At 40.9% G+C, this 19,130-nt stretch overlaps 1 protein-coding gene and 2 long non-coding RNA genes across 4 annotated transcripts; 1 reads left to right on the top strand and 2 right to left on the bottom strand.

Annotated features, from left to right (window-relative positions):
* Positions 1-47: 47 nt before the first annotated feature.
* Positions 48-8,040, bottom strand: DUSP19 (dual specificity phosphatase 19). The gene is made up of 4 exons (XM_034065551.1): positions 7,584-8,040; positions 7,373-7,419; positions 6,245-6,397; positions 48-1,460 (listed from the first exon to the last, which is right to left on the bottom strand). The coding sequence occupies exons 1-4, from the start codon at positions 7,801-7,803 to the stop codon at positions 1,239-1,241; spliced, it is 642 nt and encodes a 213-aa protein (XP_033921442.1). The 5' UTR covers positions 7,804-8,040; the 3' UTR covers positions 48-1,238.
* LOC117436598 (uncharacterized) lies at positions 7,938-16,281 on the top strand. Of its 2 annotated transcripts, XR_004549935.1 has the most exons (4): positions 7,938-7,971; positions 8,203-8,271; positions 11,613-11,806; positions 15,585-16,281. It is a non-coding gene; the product is annotated as an uncharacterized lncRNA (long non-coding RNA). The 2 variants fall into 2 exon arrangements; XR_004549934.1 differs by lacking the exon at positions 7,938-7,971 and having other exon boundaries at positions 8,101-8,271.
* Positions 14,112-19,002, bottom strand: LOC117436599 (uncharacterized). The gene is made up of 3 exons (XR_004549936.1): positions 18,934-19,002; positions 18,296-18,469; positions 14,112-14,431 (listed from the first exon to the last, which is right to left on the bottom strand). It is a non-coding gene; the product is annotated as an uncharacterized lncRNA (long non-coding RNA).
* Positions 19,003-19,130: the final 128 nt, after the last annotated feature.

Below are 19,130 nucleotides of genomic sequence, written 5' to 3'. Positions count from 1 at the left end.
AGTTAATGAAACCATGCCTAACACATCAGTACAAAAAAATCCAAACACAGTGTTCTTTTAAATTTATTGCATATTAATATATCAAATAATTTGGAACTGGCATAAAGGCCATAAAAATATTAGCATCTTTTACAGATACATCAAAACAAAACCATGCCATCTTCATACAGTAATTCCAGCCCAAGACCTGTCAGGAGGGTCAACAGTAGGAATGCTATGATGTCTGTTCTTTATACTTGATGTGAAATGGAGTGAGGGGACAGCAAATTAATCACAGCATTACAGAATCCCAGACTGGCTTGGGTTGGGAAGGACCTTAAAATCCCAGCCCCCTGCCACAGACAGGGACACCTTCCACTAGACCAGGGGTTCAACCTGGCATGAAGATCAAATGCAAAGAAAAGGCAGTAGCAGTGAGTCAGAGATAGGATGTTACAAACATATGTTGTATCTCCACCAAAATAACCTACTATAAATCACTGGTAGCCTGGTGCAGGCACTTTGGAAACACCATGTTACTACATTTCAAATCACTGCTTGATGAGAAATAGTAAAAAGACACATTAAAGCATCCTACACATCTTGAGCATCCTCAAAAGACCATCTGTTTTAATTTCCAAAAATATTTAATCGTTACAGAAAATTCAATTAAATACTCTTCAGTTGCAATATAAATTTAAAATCCAGTATCAAGGTACTTTATTGTATCAACATTTTATTTTCTAGCTTTTGCAGCCAACTACAGTGCAGACATTTGGTTTAGTATTAAAGTGAACAGGACAACTTATCTCAGTTATTTCATTTCTCTATTTCCTGCATTTTCTGATGGGGCTGGAACTAGATGATCTTAAGGTCCTTTCCAACCCAAAATGTTCTATGATTCTATGGTCAAATAAAAAACAAGTAAAAAACAAAAAAAGCACCCCAAAAACCAACCAAAACCATATTCTGGGTTTTTTTTTTCTAATATTTCAAGGAAAACGAAACTTTGTCTTTTTATTAGTACTCAAGGCAGATCTTGTTCTTGGCCAAAATCACCTCTGAAGCCAGTGGAATACCATTTGGCCTTCAGACTACATGGTGAAAAAAAAGGGGTCAAAGTGGGGTAAGAAAAAAAACTAAATATGTAAAGACTTTAAAATGCATATGTGAAAGAGAACTGCAAAATGACATATTAAAGTACATCCAACATCTGTTGCTGTAGAGTCAAAGCAGATTGTTTTGCTTCTCCCTTTTGATCAGTCGTGATCATTTATGCTTCCATTTGCCTTTATATTCTGTTCCTGGTACTTGTGAAGCTGCTCCATGAAGCCGGGATTTGGACAAGCCGCAGGTCTTGCACTTTTCACCAAGGAAAAGGCTCTAGCAAAACTCAGTCCTTCTGAATTCATTAGAAAACCAATGACTACTGCCGCTGCACGGGAGACTCCTGCATTACAGTGGACCAGCACCACACCATCCTTCAAGAAACAAATGAAACATAAGCTGGAATATTCATTAAGCAGATAGCAGTAAGTATTAGAAACAATAATAAAGTCTATTTAGACCTACTAAAAGCTCCTTGCTGAGCTCAGAGCAAATATTTACATACACCAAACATAAATATACAAGCCCCCAAGTAAGTATTTTTCTAACCAAAGCCACTTTATAATTACTCAATACTTCAAACCTAATTCATAACTTAGAACTAAAAAAACATTCCCCTGTGCCTCTCCCCAAGACCTTGCAGCAGCCCCCTCATGTAAAAGACAAACTGCAGACAGCTGGGATATTAAGATACCTGATATAACTGGCTGCCAATTTTAAAATAGATTCCATTAGCAATAAGGAAAGCAACTTGACTGTTTTTTGTTACCAGGTTAAGAACATGGCAAGGCAGCAAACAGCTAGGAACAGAGGCAGATTTTAGAACATCTTGTAGTTTCATGCTTCTTGAATACTCTGAAGTTCTTCAGGGAAGGTTCTGGATAAACAGGATCATGCATAGGGACAGAAAAATCAGAAAACATAGGGTGTAACTTGCAACAAATCTCTACCTCCGGGTCACACCACTGGTACACTGTAGCAGCTGGTGCAACTAGGGTCCTTTAACTGAGGGTCAAGGTGCAAAACTACTGAATCTCCCATAAATTCACAACTGTTTCTCCTGGGTTCTCATGAATTATCATGAATTATTCAGGCTTCTCATGAATTATCTATAAAATTAATGGGTTTATCTTCAGCATTTCTCACGCAATCTTTGAGACACCTGAATGACTCTAAAAAGACACTGCAAGTGTCTTCATTAAGAAATAATGGGTGTGAGTTAACCCAAAGACAATGAGACTGACCTACTGTAGCTTAGGTGACATTTCCAAGGCCCAGGCTTCATGTTTGTACATCAGATTGTGTCCCGGAAAAGGCCTGGCCCAAACTGTCTGCAAATGCCTCTCTCACAATAAAAATGCCCCTGTCTTGAAGAAAGATACCAAGATGTGACAAAATGTGCTCAGACACTTGAGGCTAAACATATATATTCAAGATACAAATAGCCTGCTCTATCTGCCCTAACAGGCACAAATTATTCATAGGGCATTTTACCCAGAGGTAAAAGAGACCTTATAAGCACCAGGGTTTCTCTCCAGGAACTTGATGGGTTATGTTACAGGCAGGAGTTGCAGTTATCCAGTATATTAACAAACACACTGAGCAGAAAATGGTTCCTGCTCCAAAAATTTTTCCATTTAAATAATAACACAAAAAAGTAAGAAATTGAGTGTTAATATCCTTGTTGAAGAAATGCCAAGCTGAGACTAAAGAATGACTTGCTCAAGTTTACACTGTAAGATTACGGAGGAGCTAGGAGCAGAATCTAAGATCCTGCACCCCAGCACAATGAATGACAATACCACTCTTTTTTGCAGTGGAAATCACATCTCTGTTTGCACTGCCTGCTGGAAATTGTTACCCTCATTCCCCTTCTTATATTCACAGGGGCATCTTCCCAGTCACACAGACTACAGCAGAGCAGACAGCAGACTCACACGTGTTATTTCAAGTACCTGAGGAAGTGCCAGTGGTGACATGTAAATCTACTATCTCTTTTATAATAAGGACATGAAAATGATGACATTAGAATTTATGCCACTGCTAATGAAGCAAATTATGAGGCTTATCCACTGTAGGTCTGGAGTAGTTTTTACTGATCTAATGGAAGTTATTTCAGACATACCATAATCAAAATCAATTATCTACCAGTGGCAATTAGAGTAAAAAATAAGCACTGAAAATTATTATTTTTCTTTTCACAGTTCATGCTCCATTCTCCTCTTTCACATTTCTTTTAAGGTTGTTTTGTTTGTTTGGGTTTGGGGTTTTTTTGACTGTTCTGTTGTACATTGCTGTCCTGGGTTCAGCACTAGCACTCAATTGTCTCCTTGGTAGCTGGTGCAGCACTCTGGTTTTCAACTTTAGCCTGAGAACAATGCTGATAATACTCCAATGTTTTTACTTGTTGCTAAGTAATGTTTAGTCCAATCAAGGACTTTCAGTCTCATGCTCTGCCAGTGAGGAGGGGCGCAGGAAGCCAGGAGGAAGCAGAGACCTGACACATGACCAAAACTAGCCAAAGAGGTGTTCCATACCACAGCATGTCAAGCCCAGTATATAAACTGGGGGGAGTTACCGGAAGGCCCAGATTGCTGCTTGGGTCAGGCTGGGTATTGGTCAGTGGGTGGTGAGCAACTGTATTGTGCATCACTTATGTTTTTTGGTTTCTTTTCCTTTTCCCCTTTTAGTTTTATATTTTCTCCCCTTGTTATTCCCCTTGTCATTATTATTACTGGTGATAGCTGTAGTAGATTTTTATTATACCTTAGTTACTGGACTGTTCTTATCTCAGCCCGTGGGAGTTACATCCTTTTGATTCTTCTCCCCATCCCTCTGGGAGCAGGTGGGGGAAAAAAGGGGGGAATGAGCAAGCAGCTGCATGGTTCTGAGTTACCAGCTTGGCTTAAACCATGAAAATTGCTCAAAATTATATAGTGAGAGCCATGCAACAAACCTCAAAACTACTGAACATGAATGAACATGGGCAACAACATAAAATAAAATTTAATACTGACAACATTTATCTTCCTTTGATAAACTCTGTTGTTTCTTTATACAAAGAATTATGTGCCAAATTAATCTTAACTAATTTTGTATTAGATATTAATACAAAATAAAAGTGAGAAAGAGACTGTAAATATGTCATTAATCTATTTACTGGGAACTCCTTGCTCTGATCCATGTAGCCTAATCTTTGCCTACCCCGAAATTGTCCATGGTCTTGCAAAAACCTCTGAAGATTCGAGACCAAGGGTTTTTAACAACTTTTATGCAGAGGGAAGCAAAATCACCTTCCACCAAAAGAAAAGTTGATTATTCAGTGGTTATTATACACAGTGAGCAAAAAGCCTCATCAAGAAAAGAAATTGAAAAGAAGGATAAAAGTTTTTGGTGAAGAGCCATAAACTTATGTAGTTCCTTAGGGATCCACTTTACAGTGGTGCTAGGGCTTTTTGTTTAGGAGGGAGAGAGGGAGCAATAAGGAGAGATGTTCATGAATGAGCCAAGATCTCTTCCCTGGAAGAAGAAGATTTTAAAGGTTTTATAATTTGATATTAAACAGAAAGATAAAAAAGAAATCCTTTATTCACAGCACTGTGATCTGACATGGGTAATGGAAAATCTGCCTGCCAGTTTGGAGCCCAGGTGAGCTCTGATCAGTATCAGAATTTTACCATGATGTGTACAGACTTGAGCAGTTACCATTTTAGTAAAGTCAATCCTATTACAATTACCAGCTGGCAGTGACTTACTGAACAGTACAGGCTATATTTGCATTCCCAAATTCAAGTGCTTGCATACTCCTTCAGAAAGTTGATGATGTTCTAGTAATGATTTCTCATGTATCATGTTCTCTCATCAGTGAGCACCTTGCCCTCCCCCATATAAGGAAATGAAACAGTAGTAGCTCTTCATGATTACTTGAAAAGCACTTCATGGTATAATTTCCCATAAGGTCTTTAAACACTATTTTAACAAAGCAAATAAAGTGATTCAAACCATCCAGAGATCCATCTCCACATACTACTATTACGTGCTTTGTGAAGTGATCCTGGAGGCCATCTATTCCATCAATCACCGGCTCTTTCAGCCACCTCTCCCATTAGAAAACTATTAACATTGCTATAAAACTTTTCAGGAGAACTCCATAGCTTACAAAATAGTAACTGGAAAGCAAACATCAGAGGCAGAAGGCAACACTACACAGTTATGAATGGCAAGTCTCATTTTGAAATGAAGTTGAAACCGTAACTAGAAACCTTGAAGAGGTCATTAAGTGACAATGTGGATCACATAGCTTGTAAATAATAAATGAGAGAAGGAAAGAACATTGTGTGACACCAAGAAAGCTGGGGCAAGATTATCTGCTTTTACCCACACCTACATAAATAATGAATATGGTAGATATGGTGGAATAACATGCAATAAGGTTTGGTTGTCAAGTCATAATTTTGATACCAAAGCAAGAGTTGCCACAAATTACACAGTAAGCTGCAATTTAACAAATAGAAGTCAGGGAGGGTCTTAGGAATAGATGAGTCTGCCAAGCAACCCCAGAAGGAGTGCCTTCACTCCACTCCCTAGGTCATGTCTCTTGTTAGCAGTTAAATCCCAGGTTGGCTCCAAGACTACTTCATTCTCTGACAGTGTTGGTATGTAATTGTATGTGGATTCACAACTCAACGGATGATCCAAGGGAAAGCACAAGAATAGCAGACTACTGCTGACAAACCACACAGATCTGTAAAAGCCCTGTTAGGCTTGCTTCTAATTCAACACAACATCCCTGATGGACAAACTGTAGAAAGTCATGTTTCATCTTTTTCCTCTGTCAGATGCAGTGACTTGGCCTTAGGATGTGATTTCTTTATCTGAAGTCAGCCATTGGTCCTACTGTATTAAGGAAGCATTTCTCTAAAACATGTAAGACAGTCATCCTGAGAAAACAGTGCTGGAGAGAATGGGGATTAAAGCAGTGCCACTTCTCTACAAATGCTTAGAAATTGCTTGGATTCTCAACTTAAAAATTAAAAAGGCAGTGGCAAAACTATGATTTTGGTACCATACTTTCTTTTGACAAAAGAAGCTGCTTTAAACAGTGTAATAAATAAGCTAAACAGGATAACTACTAACATCAATAATTGGTATACCATACCTGTATCTTGGCTTTCTCAATAAACTCAAAACACTCTGGGAAATAAGAGATAATGTCAGTTTCTGGGAGGTCCAGAATAGAAATGGTCTTGTATATGAAGTCATCAAGGAAGGCATTTTGGACTCCGTATGCCACGTTTAGAACATGAGTAACCTGAGTCAAAAAAGAAAAGAAATAGGCATTTTCTGATAGCAGGTAAAATGAGCGATAGCAAAGATGAATTCTTCTTTAGGCATACACAGACTGTACCTTACGCAACTGCAACCTTCAGTTTCACACACATATGTTGTCTATGGTATGCTTTTCTCCATGCAAAGTTTTAATGCACATTAACATATACTGTGATAAATTTCCGTTTCTTTGGGGTTTTTTGAGAGGAAATTAAAAGATTTGTGCCCAGCCAAACACAGACTAAAGTACAAATTTTCAACAGAAAAGGGAGTCTCAGCACACAGGTGGAAAATAAGAGAAAGCAACAGGAATGAGAGCACAGACCACCCAGCAATCCCCCATATCTCAAGCCTGCCCTAAGCCATCAGCTTCACAGCCTTTCTGCTGAGGAACTAACCAGTACCTGCCAGTGCAGCAGAAGAACCTCTGAATAAACTGTACCTGCACTTGTCAGGTGAGACCACCTCTGGCCTCCTGTCATCTTTGCCCTGTTCAGGCTACAGCCAGGTCATGGGTTATTTTAACTTACAGTGAAGTGAAACTTAGATGGCACCAGATGCCAGACTGGTGCACTCCCTGTCCTGCAGAAGCATCACTGTCTGAAGGCCTTATCACTCCGCTACTGTAACACAGAAGAGTAAGAAGACCAGAGCTCGGGGCAGACTTAGAGCTGCTGCTTTGTTTTCCTTGTTTCACCCCTCCCCACAAGGCAGGGATGCCTGACACTGCTCGGTGGTCAGAGCTGAAATCCCGTTAAACATCTCTGAGCTGTCAATACTCTTGCAGCAAAGCTTTCCAGCTTCTGATGAAGCTCGCAGGAATCCATCTCCCTGCAAACCAGCAGCCACTTAAAAATTAAAAGGTAATGTCATTTTCTTCGGGATATTTCAGACTTTCTAACTTAAACGCCCGAACAAGCACTATGCGAGCGGCATATCGACTTCCGCGTTACATTACCTTATGCTTTTTCATCGTCTCCAGGTCGTGAGCAGCATCCTGCGACCCTGCGAAGAAAGCGCCCGGTCGCTACCCAAACCACACGGGCAGGCCCCGGGCTCGCTCCCCGCATTGAGCGCTAGCTCTCCGGGCCAAACGAGCGGCGAGCCCGGCCCCGGGGCCCGCTCAGGAGGGACGAGGGGCGCAGCCACCGCTCCCCGGCCGCACTCACCCAGCAGCAGCCAGGGCTTCACGACGCCGACCTGCAGGTCTGCGCTGAGGTCCTGCACATATCCACTACCGCCGGGCGCCGCCGCCTCCTCCTCCACCTGCAGGCAGGCTCCTCGCCACGTCTCGATGATCCTCCGGCCGGTCAGTGTCGTTACGCGGGTGCGCTGCTTCCGCAGGTTGTCCCTGGAGAAGCTGCGGATCTCCTGGGCCAGGGAGTGCATAGCCCAAGCACAGCCGCTGCTCCGCGACTGACCGCACGGCACCGCGGAGGCCGAGCGGCTCCAGCCTCCGGCCTCGCTCCAGGCCGGCCTCCATTGGCTGCCGGCCTCCCCGAGGCGGAGCCTCACCGCGCAGGGGCTGGGAGCGCGATAAAAGGGACCTTGTGCGGTGTAGGTGCGGGTGTAGGTCCAACGGTGCTGGCTTTATCCCGTCCGTTCATGCCCTCGGAGCTGCCGGTGTGCCGGAGTTACCTGCGGGGAGCCTTCGAGAGCGGTCTTGGTTGTGGTGGGGCAGATTTGTCACTGATTTTTGTTCAGCACTCGCAAGCCTGGGGGAAAGTTTTGGGCTCAATTAAAGCTTTGGTAGGGGGTAAATTTATGTTTTTAATTGATTATTTCTAGGGTTTCGGTGTGCCAGTGAAGAACGTAGCAGATATCATTAAAGCAGCATAGGAATAAAAAGGAGGCAAGGTGAGCCTGTTTTTCCTTTATTCCCCAGCCACTGAATGTCCACATTTACATGTGTTCTCTATAAAGTGCTGATTGTAGTGTTACACAGCTAGTGTATGAGTATGGGGAATTCTTGTTTGTGGAGTGGAAATGTATGCTGTTAAATTGTGCCTTAAATACCATCTGAATTAAATACAAATTGTAACAATATATATTGGGGTTTTAGATTCCTTAATGGTGGCTTTTGAATAAAGATGTGTTACTACAGTACATCCCCTCTGATGTTATAATATCCCTCAAAGCTGTCCTGGCAGGGTATGATGACTGTGAAAAGATATTGTGATAGTTGCTAGAATGCAGTGCAGAGCAAAGGTACCTTAGTTCCATGTAAAGAGGTCTGCAGATACATTGTCAATTTGAGAAGCAGAGAGTGGTGTTAAGGTGTCTCTCTTAGGTGATGCGAATTAGACCTAAAATCAAGTTCAAATGAAAAAGGCAGAATACCCTACACACTGCCTGGAAAAGTAGGAGTCTAAAACCAAGGGATCAAATCAAGATGCTTAGGGCAGGGAGAGGAACAGAACAGATGTTGGTTGAATCAGAAATCTAAGTACCAAAGGTGCAAAATAGAAGCTCCAGGACAAAACCCAATTCTCAGTAATCACTTTCTGCAACAAAATTACATTTTAGATACGAGTAGGCATTCTTGTCACTTTCTTTAGGGTAGATGTGTGCTCAGTAGCCTCTCTGAAAGTGGACTGTGGCCCAGAGCAGGTAAAACAATGCAGAAGTTAAACCACATTTAATAAGTTTTTGGAAATGTCTAATCAATAACTTTGATGTAATTGATCCAAAGAAAGCAATGGAGAGCTTTAGGTCCATGGTAAGGCAGCAATTGCATAGAATTTCATGGATGGTTTTCAGGCTGCGTTGGCTTGATGCCGCTGCCCATAAGAAAAACCCAGAAAAGCAGGGTATCCTGCAGGAATGCAGGGAGCCTCATGTGCCAGGAGATTAGGCCTGAGCAGAGCTGGTTTGCAGCCTAGGCCCAGCAGGCTGCCATTAGAGTAGCAAGGGTGTGGGATGTGCTTTTTAACCAGCTTCTGTACAAGAATGGGGAGGGGGGGTAAGTGTGAGTGTTTGCAAGACTAAGCTGTGACAGATCTGTAAGATACTTATCATTGAATGTAATATTACAACTATCTGTTGTTCCTTAACCTCTGAGGAAGAGCCTGCAATCTGTGTGGACACAGAAAGGCAGCTGATCCCAAAGTAATAGATGCATTCTCTGTTAGGAATGTTTATCATTATTATAACTACCTTAAACACCAGAGGTCCCTGCTGGACATGAAATCTGTGCTACTGTTATCTCTGAAATCCACATATTCTGTAGCTGTTTATATGCAGAGTTATTACATTATTATTAGTGTGTCCATATCATGAGTATTAGATCTAGCCTGAATATTCAGACACTATTTCTGTGATACAGGCATTTATATGCTATTGTTAAATAGTTCATACTTTCCGTCACAAGATGGAAGAGAAGATAATAATGAGAGTTTAAAACTGAGATCTCAGTTCACAGATAAATGCTTCCTCTTGCATGCTTTGCGGAGGGTAGAAGATACTTATAAAGATACAGCAGGAGCGAGATGCTGCCTCCTCTACATTAGCTGAATGCATTTATGGTGTTGCTGGATCTTCAGGGTTTGAATAAGCTATCTACCAATGCAAATGCAGTAGAGTTTAAGTAAGTTTTAAGTTCAAGGTTCTTCTGTTTTCATCTGCCAAGAAATTCAGCAGAACCTGTTCTAGTGGGCAAAAACTGTAACATGGGCACTAAGTATTACAAAAAGCAGCTCATACACGCTTAGCTCATATGATGGTATATTATCTTTCTGTTGCCTTTGTTTCCTTCCACTGTTCGTTTTGGTCCAGCTACTGCCTGTAATCATCAGTGCAAAAGAACTAGGTTTTATGAGAGAAATGGTAAGCAGTCATTCCAGAGAGCTGACTTAGAGAAACCAGCCTTGCACTCTGAAAAATGCATGTTGAAGGGTTAAACTTGATTGTAAAATGCACCAAAAATTGAGTCAATGGCCTATGTCAGTAATTTGACTGAAGCAGAGACTCAGACCCTAATTAGTACACTAATAAATTCACGTTTCAAACTGAAGTAACCAGGAATTACTGGAGGAATAACAAAAATGGGGCAAAAATCAGAATACTGTCAGCTAATATCTAACTAATAATACAAGCCTCTGCTGCAGACTGTATGTTCATTAGCTGGAAATAACTGAGAAGGTTAAAATAACTGTGCAGCAGTTGGTCACAGGGTGATGGTGAATCATGTATATAGTGTTGGTGATGAGAAACGCAAGCGTGACCATAGCATGCATCAAGAGGTGTTTAAAATAGAAATAATGCTATTGTATAAGATTCCAGTAAGCCTTTTTGGAAGTGCATTGTGCTATTTGGAGATGACAGTATCTAAGGAAGGTGATGTCATACTTGAAACAAGTGCAAAGAATAGCTTAAAGCTTAAATTGTTTGACTTTTCTCAAAGTGCTCCGTGGTACTTGGACCCCTTGGGACAGGCAACTCCTGTCCATACTGACTTGAGTGGGAGTAGCCTCCTGACACACCCTAAGCAACAAAGCAAGATGAGACACAGAAGCATGGCTGGAGCATGGCATGCTCACATTTCCCTTCAGAGACATCTTCTTGGCATGTGCCTGTGCTCCATGCCACTTCCCTCATGTGGAGAGGTTTCGGCTGAAAGACAACCATGCATTTGTTCTCATCCTTGTGTTTTCCACCCTTTAGGCTTGTCTGCTTGTCTTTAGGCTTCTAACTAAATGGGGAAAGTTATGGGAAGCAGGATCATGCTGAAGTTATTAAAACAAAAAGTTAACAGGGCATTTCTATACATACTGCTGTAGTTACACGTACTGTGACCTGTTTGTTAGTGAGCCCAGCTTCAGTGTAAGGTATTGGTTTGTTTCTGGGTTTTTGTCACTGCCAGTTTGTAATATGATATGCTCTAGACACATTCACTGAGCAGCACATCTTTACTTGTATGTGAGAACAGGATGAGGCCAGAGGGGGTAGGAGTCATCTTGATTTTTTTGGTGTGCTTTAGTTCTGCATAATTGTGGTGCTCATTTACTGCTGCAGAAGATTTCCCATTGTTAGAAGTAGTATATATCCTAAGCACACATTTACATATTCTCTCTTCTTATACTCCTTTAACATACAAATCAAAACATCCATTAAAGCTATGCTTCTAATATGTATGCTTCTAATATATGTATAATATTCTAATGTATGCTGCATCATTCTTACTGGTTTTCCCTATGTAGTGTTTCTTCAGCTAAGAGCAAAGGATGCATCTTGGCCAAGCCTGGAAATAAAGACAGTTCCACAAGCCTTAGAGTCTGTAGCCTGAGAGACTGAGTTGGTGATCTGCCTCTGACAACATGCATAAGAAAACCCAGTCCGTGCTGCAAAATGCTTTGAACAATCAGAGGCCCAGTGGTTGCTCCTAATAATATTGGTAAGTATGTGGACCTCTTCCAAGCACTACCTTCTGTCCCTGGCCTGAAGGGTAGGCAGCTTCTCTTTATGGTATTTTATTTTATTTATCTATTTCTTTATTTCAGGCAGCATTGTTAGCATGTTCTTACAAAGCTAGCCTGAACCAGCAGTATTTTCACTGGCATATCTTCTCATAGGGCTGCAGGGAAATCTCTGCAGAGGCAAAGCCTTGCCCATAACAAAGCCAGGGCCCTACAAACATATATCAGGACATTCCTGTCTGCTCTCACCACACTTCGTGAGTAATCCATGCAAATGAGCAGGCTGATTCACTGATCTAAAGATGTATATTTTTATAGTGTGTCATGGATTATGCTGAATAATGAGCATTGAGGAACAGGGTAGAAGGCAAACCTGAAAGGTTTAATAAATAGCCATAGGGAGTATCCCTGGGGATCTGTTGGTGTGAGGAAGATCTGGCACAACTTATGTTTGTGTTATGTAAATAGGATCTGAATTCCACTCCTATTTGCACTCGGGTTTCTCTTCTCCAGTGCAGTCATGTCTGAGCGAATATATATATAAAAAATACATATATCTATATAAATAATATATATACATAATGTTAATGTGCTTATGATCCTCGGTGTAAAACCAGGTATGTCAGCTCAGCAGTAGGAACACAGGCAAAGTTAATCAGGGAAAGGAACAGTCTAGTAGAGACTACAGAAATATGACTCATTTTTACACAAATGTACACATCCAAAACACCTTCCAGTCAGGCTAGCTGCTCTGTGAAGGAGCGATGGGTAATTCAACAGCTAGCATAGACCATCAGTCACCCAGGCAGTTGTTCTCCACCATTTCTGTGCTACTTCATTTTCAGATTACCTTCACTGCAGAAAAAATACTGGTAAAGATTAACTTTGCAGTGAGGCCTGAAAAGGACCTGTAAGGGTTAGGGCCTTTAAAAAAATATGAGCCTTTCAAGAGAAATAGGTGAGCTTCTATTATCTCTTCAAGTCCTTTGAAACCCAAAGTATGTTTTTCTTCCTGCTTACAATTTTTCAATGTCTCACCATTATGAGTACTCACAACTTGGCTTTTTATCTGAACACTCAAAAGAGCAATTTCCATGTTGCAGGGCAGCTTCTAGAAGCCTACTTCTGCACAAATGAAATGAATCTGTCTCTCAAACTTCCTGTTTCTCTATAGATTTATTTCAGTGGTTAAAAACATGAAAGCTACTTTAAAACAAAAGTCCCCAGGAGTTTCTCTTGCAGCAAAGATCAAGCCTACAACCTGGAAAGTTAAAGAAGGTAAAGTCAAAGTTTATTTCAGAGTTCTTGTAGCATCTTATGTGTAGCTTTTGCTTATGTGTAGCTTCCACAGGCATAACAAAATATTGGTACAGTTTGTACCAGGATGCACAGTAAGCTTTTCTAGCTTCACAGAGTTCCAGAAGGAAACCATTAGACCTTCTAGTCAGGATTGTAAAGCCAAGGCAGTAGGAGGATTATTTTGTGTATGAGCCTAGTCTGACATGGAAGTAGGACCTATTCTTACCGTTTACCATGAAGAGATGCCTTCTGTAAGTAGGGATTAAGGTGAAGTGGAACATGCATCAGCATAGCACCTCATTTCCCCCAAAAAATAATAATATTGGAGAATACAGTTCCTCTGCATGCCCTTTTCTTGCCTTAGCATACTGCTAGTGTTGCATTTGCTTGCTCATGTGTGGGAAGAAATTCCCTGCAGGCAGGGAAGGAAAATTAAGCTATTTGTGCCCTATCTCCTTCTGCGTCTATAGCCTGATCCAGCCAGCCCACAGCTCTCTAATAACTTCCGTCTCACTAACAAGGAGAGATCTAATTTTCCTTTGCCTCTCAAAATACTGATCTATCAGGCAGGAGCTGACCTATGTTATTTCTTCAGATTCCTATATACAAGACACAGTTAAGCTAAGTTGGAACTGGATGATCCTTTCCAACCCTAACTATTCTATGATTTTATGATTCTAAGTGAGCCTTTGCTTACAGAATCCTAAAAGCTTTAATGGGTTCAAAAGGCAATGGATGTATTCACAGAAGAGAAGCACATCAACAGGTATTAAATGCAAGACAGTGTCTCTGGCTCATAAAGTCCCTGAGCCACAACTGTTGGTGTCTGGGAGTACATTCTGCAGAAGCAGTGGAATGTGCTTCCCTGGCCTGACACTCAGTGCTTCATTCTTTCGCCACTGGATAGAGACAGGGTGCTGAGCTGGAAGGGCTTTTGGTCTGACCAAGTTCCTCGGGTTTTATTTTCTTTCTGGTCTTGTGAATAATAAAAATGAGTAACCTTAGCATTATAAACTTTAAAAAATCCATTAAATCACTTCATATTTAATTACATAAAATCCCTGACTAGCTGTCATCTTTATTCCAGCATCAATACACTAGTTTCTGACCATATCCCACTTTCAGAGAGCAGAGATCATTCTTTGCACACTGATCACTCATGATTTAATCTGGTCCTTGGGCAGTTAGCACAGGCTAATTCATCTGTATGATAAAGATTTGTAACCACATTAGGCATCCTGTCTCTAGTTAGGGGCCTTACAGACATCTTGAAGATCACTGTTGGTTCTTCTTGACTCTTCAGCCTGTAAGAGAACTGCAATTAAAAAGTGCTTTCTAATGTAGGTGGACTCCTAATCCAGTGCCTTTTCTGATCTCAGTATTTACGAGGAGGTTTTTAAAGCTGATGATGTAATCCCTGCCTAGAAACCTAATTTAAGGTCAACACCCATACCAGGTCAAGGACTTAATTTGGGTTGGGTGACTCATTCTGCCAGCCCTCCTAAGCTTTGTTTCATAGCCAACAAGAAAACTCTTTAATCCATTTGCTTAATGGTCTCTTCAAGAGTTAACTGCAATCCTAACTCTGAAACTACACAATTGGATCTAATCTGCTATCTTGCTTCCACCTCTGAGTGAAAAATAATCACTGCTCCAGGCTGGAAAAGACAGCTCTTAGCCCACCAATACTTTTCTAAGTTTACTCTGCTTACCCATGCTGATAACTCACAGGTAACCAACTTTCTTCCTGCTGTCACAAACTTCCATAGCCACCAGGCTGACATTTGATTACTGGTTAGTCAGGAACCTGGGACACACCGAGAAAGCCACCTCTTAAGTGTTGCTAGCAACCTCCTTCTCTACTGATCAAGGCTCATTTGCACAGTGTCAGACTAGAAGTTCTGGAGCATGCTCATCGTACTTGTCCTTCCAGTACGAGCAAAAGTGCTCATGCATTCTCAAGTGAGCAGGTTTCTGCAGTGCATGAGAAAATCACTGCTGTAGTAGTCACCTTCTGTTTCATTCTGGCTTTGCACTGCTCTTTTATGTTACCCCTATCCAATGTTCATGTTCTTTTAAGTTCAAGGGCCTGGTATCTCTGAGCAACTGCTGCGTGTCATGTACAGCCTCAGCTAGAAGGACTTAGAGACGTGCACAAAATTGAACAGGGAGGTGGCACACATATGAACTTGCATGCTAATGAGACAATAGGTTAAAATACCTTTAGAGAGGGAAAAAGGAGAACATGGGAAATGGCAGACCTACTGGCTTCATGGCAGGTTAAATAATGAAAAAGGTTTGGATTAACCAAGAAAATTACAGATATAAATATAATTAATCTGTCAAGTTTAGTGGGGATAATAGGGTCTTTTGAACCTGTTGCTGTTTCAGACAAGATTAAAAGTCTGCCTGATAAAGGCAACTGTGTTTGTTCAATGCTATTTATTATTTTTACAGGTGATCTAAACAATATTACAGACTTTGTGTGGTAAAGTTTTCAGATTCTGTGCCTTTACATCCAGGTAAAAAATGTAAAATATATTTATGAATCATTAATAAATAAATACTATGGCATGAGCCAAATAATCGTGATTATGATGACCATTTAAAAAGCCAGATCTGTTCAAGTAACAGTTTGGCTTTGTGTCTTGAATTTTCAGCAATGCTGAAAAACTTCATATACCATTTGTGTGCTTCACTGAACACCAAAGAGTGTTGATACATGTGTAGCAGCTTGGTGATTATTCTATTGAAGCTTCTCAAATAGCATTTTCATTACTGTCTGAGAGCCCCAGAGCGAATAGCACAATTAAACCCTGTACGGAACAGAAAGTTAACTTTAAAAGGACCAGACCTGAGCTCCACCCCAATCTAAGTGCTGTTTGAAACTTGCCCTAAACTCATATGTCTGGAATAAATATAGAAAGCTATTTAAATGTTAATCATTATTAAATCATCAAGCCAATAGCAGTCGTGTCTCTTAAAAATAATTGTCAGCCTAATTCTTCCCTTCATTTAATGTTGCCACACCTGCAAGAGCTATGCTGTGACTGACAAAGCTTGTATTTCCACTTGATTGTTATGCTTGCTGCTAGACTGGTGAGCCCACATTGTACAATGCAGACGTTTTTATAATCTAAATAAATCTTCCTGCCAAAAACCTATGCATACTCCTGCAGTTTCTACATAAAGTTATAGCAGCAACAGTGGTGTGACAGCATGGGCTTTAGCCAGCCACCATTAACATGATGACAAACATGCATTCACGTTAACAAAGTTTGTCTGGGTGATGTCTGTTTTCTGTTACTGAGATTTCTCCTTTCACATTTAGCAAAGGTTTCCAAGTGTTTTTGATGTGGTTTCTATGAAACCTAACTTTTCAGCTATACTGTATCTTCTCTAGATGTGCACATTTTCTCCTTCTAATAAGCAGTAAGTGTTTAAAAGCAAGAGGAAAAAAACACATGCTTTGTAGTTCCAAGCTTGATACCAGTCCTTATACTTAGATGTGAAAGATGCTGCCAATTAGTTCATCAGCAGTATCTTGTGTCTGCATGGGCAGTAGCACCTTCTGTTGCAGAGTTTTGAACTCTCTTTCCATGTCCTTGTTGGAGCTGAGATGTGGTACGCCTTCCATTCCTAATCAGGTCTTGGTACCTTGCTGATACCTTTGCTGAAAAGCTCTCACTTTGTAAAGGGTGGTAGGGGAAACTGTGCTTGAAAACATCTGGTCTACTGGTCAGGCTCTACATAAACAGGTTATTTCTTGGCTTAATGTATCTGCTTGCATGTTAGACTATTGTTAACACTCTGGCTCACCACATTACAGTGGCAATTCAGATAACCTATTTAGTACTAGGTCTGTATGGCTGCATAGGAGCAAAAATTGCTCGTATCAGAAGTTCTTGTTTACTGATATTGATCCTTTCCCTATTCCAATATTCAATATGTTTTCAAGAAAGGCAGCTAACTCAGCACCCACCATTTGCATTAAAAATTATAGCAACCAGAGGTGCTCCTTATAATAAGATCTTGTAAACAGCCTCATGAATAGTGTGGGAGTTAAAAACAGGATGCTCTGTCATTACTACAAAAGAGAGAGTCGATTTTCCCTTCTGTGCCTCAAACTGTTATTTGTGCAGTGCAGAGAGCAACTGTGGTTGTTTTCACATTGAAAACTATATTAGTAACTACAGAGAACTTGAAGGGCCTCCAGTGAGCTCTGTAAGCCCAAACTTAATCAAAATGAAGTTACTTTAACTCCACTGTAATCCATAGTCTTTCTACTAAATCCAGAGAAAGGAAGATTTGGATATTAGATCATAGATGATTTAATATAATGCACAAAAATGTCCAACACAATGTCACAATGCTGCTATTCCACGTGCTTGGCCTTATGTAAATTACAAATTCTGAGATTGTTAATGTTTGAAACTTCTAGAAGACTCAATATGGCTAAAGAAATAGTTGGAAGTGGAATTAATAATTGGCTGCTGTCAGTTTCACTGCTCACAATAGTAATATTTGTTCCTATTTTGCAATGCCAACTCCATGGGAAACATCTAAATTGCAACTAGAAAGATTATATTTGATATTTAAAAAAAATAATAATGGAAGATGTTTTATGTAAAAAATATTACTATAGATATTTAAATTAAATACTGTGTAATTACATAGCATTTTATGCTTTATAAATGTAAATAGCTATCTGAATGCTTCTAATGTTTTCCATTGACTCAAGCAGTGAAAGGTCAGGTCTAACCTAATTAATCATTCCAGCATTGTTGCCAGGTATTCCCAACTCTTGGACACAAAGCTGAGGCAGAAAATCATCTGATAAAGGCCAAAGAATGAGTCAATAGCAGACTTCAGATTGAAACTCCAAGTTCTTGCTTCCTGATTTCATTCTGAATCATAAATTATCTTGTAACTGCTAGAATGGAGGCCAGTAACAATTTAGTTACAGTTAGGTTTCTCACATTCATTTCTGTGCTTTCTAAAAACCTGTTTACAAACACTAAAGGATGGATATCCTCGGATTCTGATTTCTAATGTGAAAATGCAACCTGAAAATTAAATGAAGGTATTAATATGCACAAAAAGGAACAGATGGTGGTGACACCATAAGAAAAAAAGGAAGAGATTAGAAGGTTGATTCTGAAGCCTACCTCCCAGTAGCTGCAGTCAGGAGCCCTGCGTGCCAGCTGGCTGTGCTGGCCGCTCAATGCAACTGTTTCAGTACCAGGTTGTGGTGAGGGATAGCTCTCATGGAAGCCTCTCGTTGACATTCAGAGCATGGAAATACCACAGTTCGTTACGGATCCGTGCTTTTGCTCCTGTGGCTTCAAGAGGAAAAAGAAGTGACTCATCTAATTGGTGAAATGCTGTTTCATAGAACTGCAGACTGGTTTGGGTTGAAGGGACCTTAAAGCTCATCCAGTTCCAATTCCCTGCCATGGGCAGGGACCCCTTCCACTGGAGCAGCTGCTCCAAGCCCCTGTGTCCAACCTGGCCTTGAGCACTGCCAGGGATGGGGCAGACACAGCTTCTCTGGGCACCCTGTGCCAGCGCCTCAGCACCCTCACAGGGAACAGCTTCTGCCTCAGAGCTCAGCTCAGTCTCCCCTGTTCCAGTTTGAGCACATTACCCTTGTCCTATGGCTACAGCCCCTTAATAAAGAGCCCCTGTCTGGCTGCACAAGTGGTGGGAGGTCACTGTATGATGATAGTTGTGCAGTGCTTTTCTGAGCTTCAGATCTCGATTGCACCTGATTAAAACCCCCCAACAAACAGGTTCTGTAACTAACCTTGAAGATAAACGGATATTCTTCACACACACCTTGGGGCTCCACCTGCAACACAGCTCAGTGGGTGTGTGTGTGCTGTTAAAAACAGCAGCGAAAGCAGCCGGCCATGGACTTTAGAACAAGAAGGTAATGGCTTTAAGCTGTACCAGATATCAGGAACAATTCCTCCCCACAGCGTGCTCAGGCATTGGGACAGG

The sequence above is a fragment of the Melopsittacus undulatus genome, chromosome 8 (genome assembly GCF_012275295.1).
Source record: "Melopsittacus undulatus isolate bMelUnd1 chromosome 8, bMelUnd1.mat.Z, whole genome shotgun sequence".
NCBI lineage: Eukaryota > Metazoa > Chordata > Aves > Psittaciformes > Psittaculidae > Melopsittacus > Melopsittacus undulatus.
Note: the sequence above shows the minus strand (reverse complement) of the source record. Positions and strands in the feature narration are given on the sequence as shown.

Bases quoted from the DNA above. Each gene is read 5' to 3' on its own strand.
- DUSP19 (XM_034065551.1), bottom strand. From the start codon at position 7,803: ATGCACTCCCTGGCCCAGGAGATCCGCAGCTTCTCCAGGGACAACCTG. The intron at 7,420-7,583 runs GTGAGTGCGGCC...CTTTCTTCGCAG, and splicing joins GAAGCCCTGGCTGCTGCTGG to GGTCGCAGGATGCTGCTCAC. The intron at 1,461-6,244 runs GTATGGTATACC...TGTTTCTTGAAG, and splicing joins TTGAGAAAGCCAAGATACAG to GATGGTGTGGTGCTGGTCCA.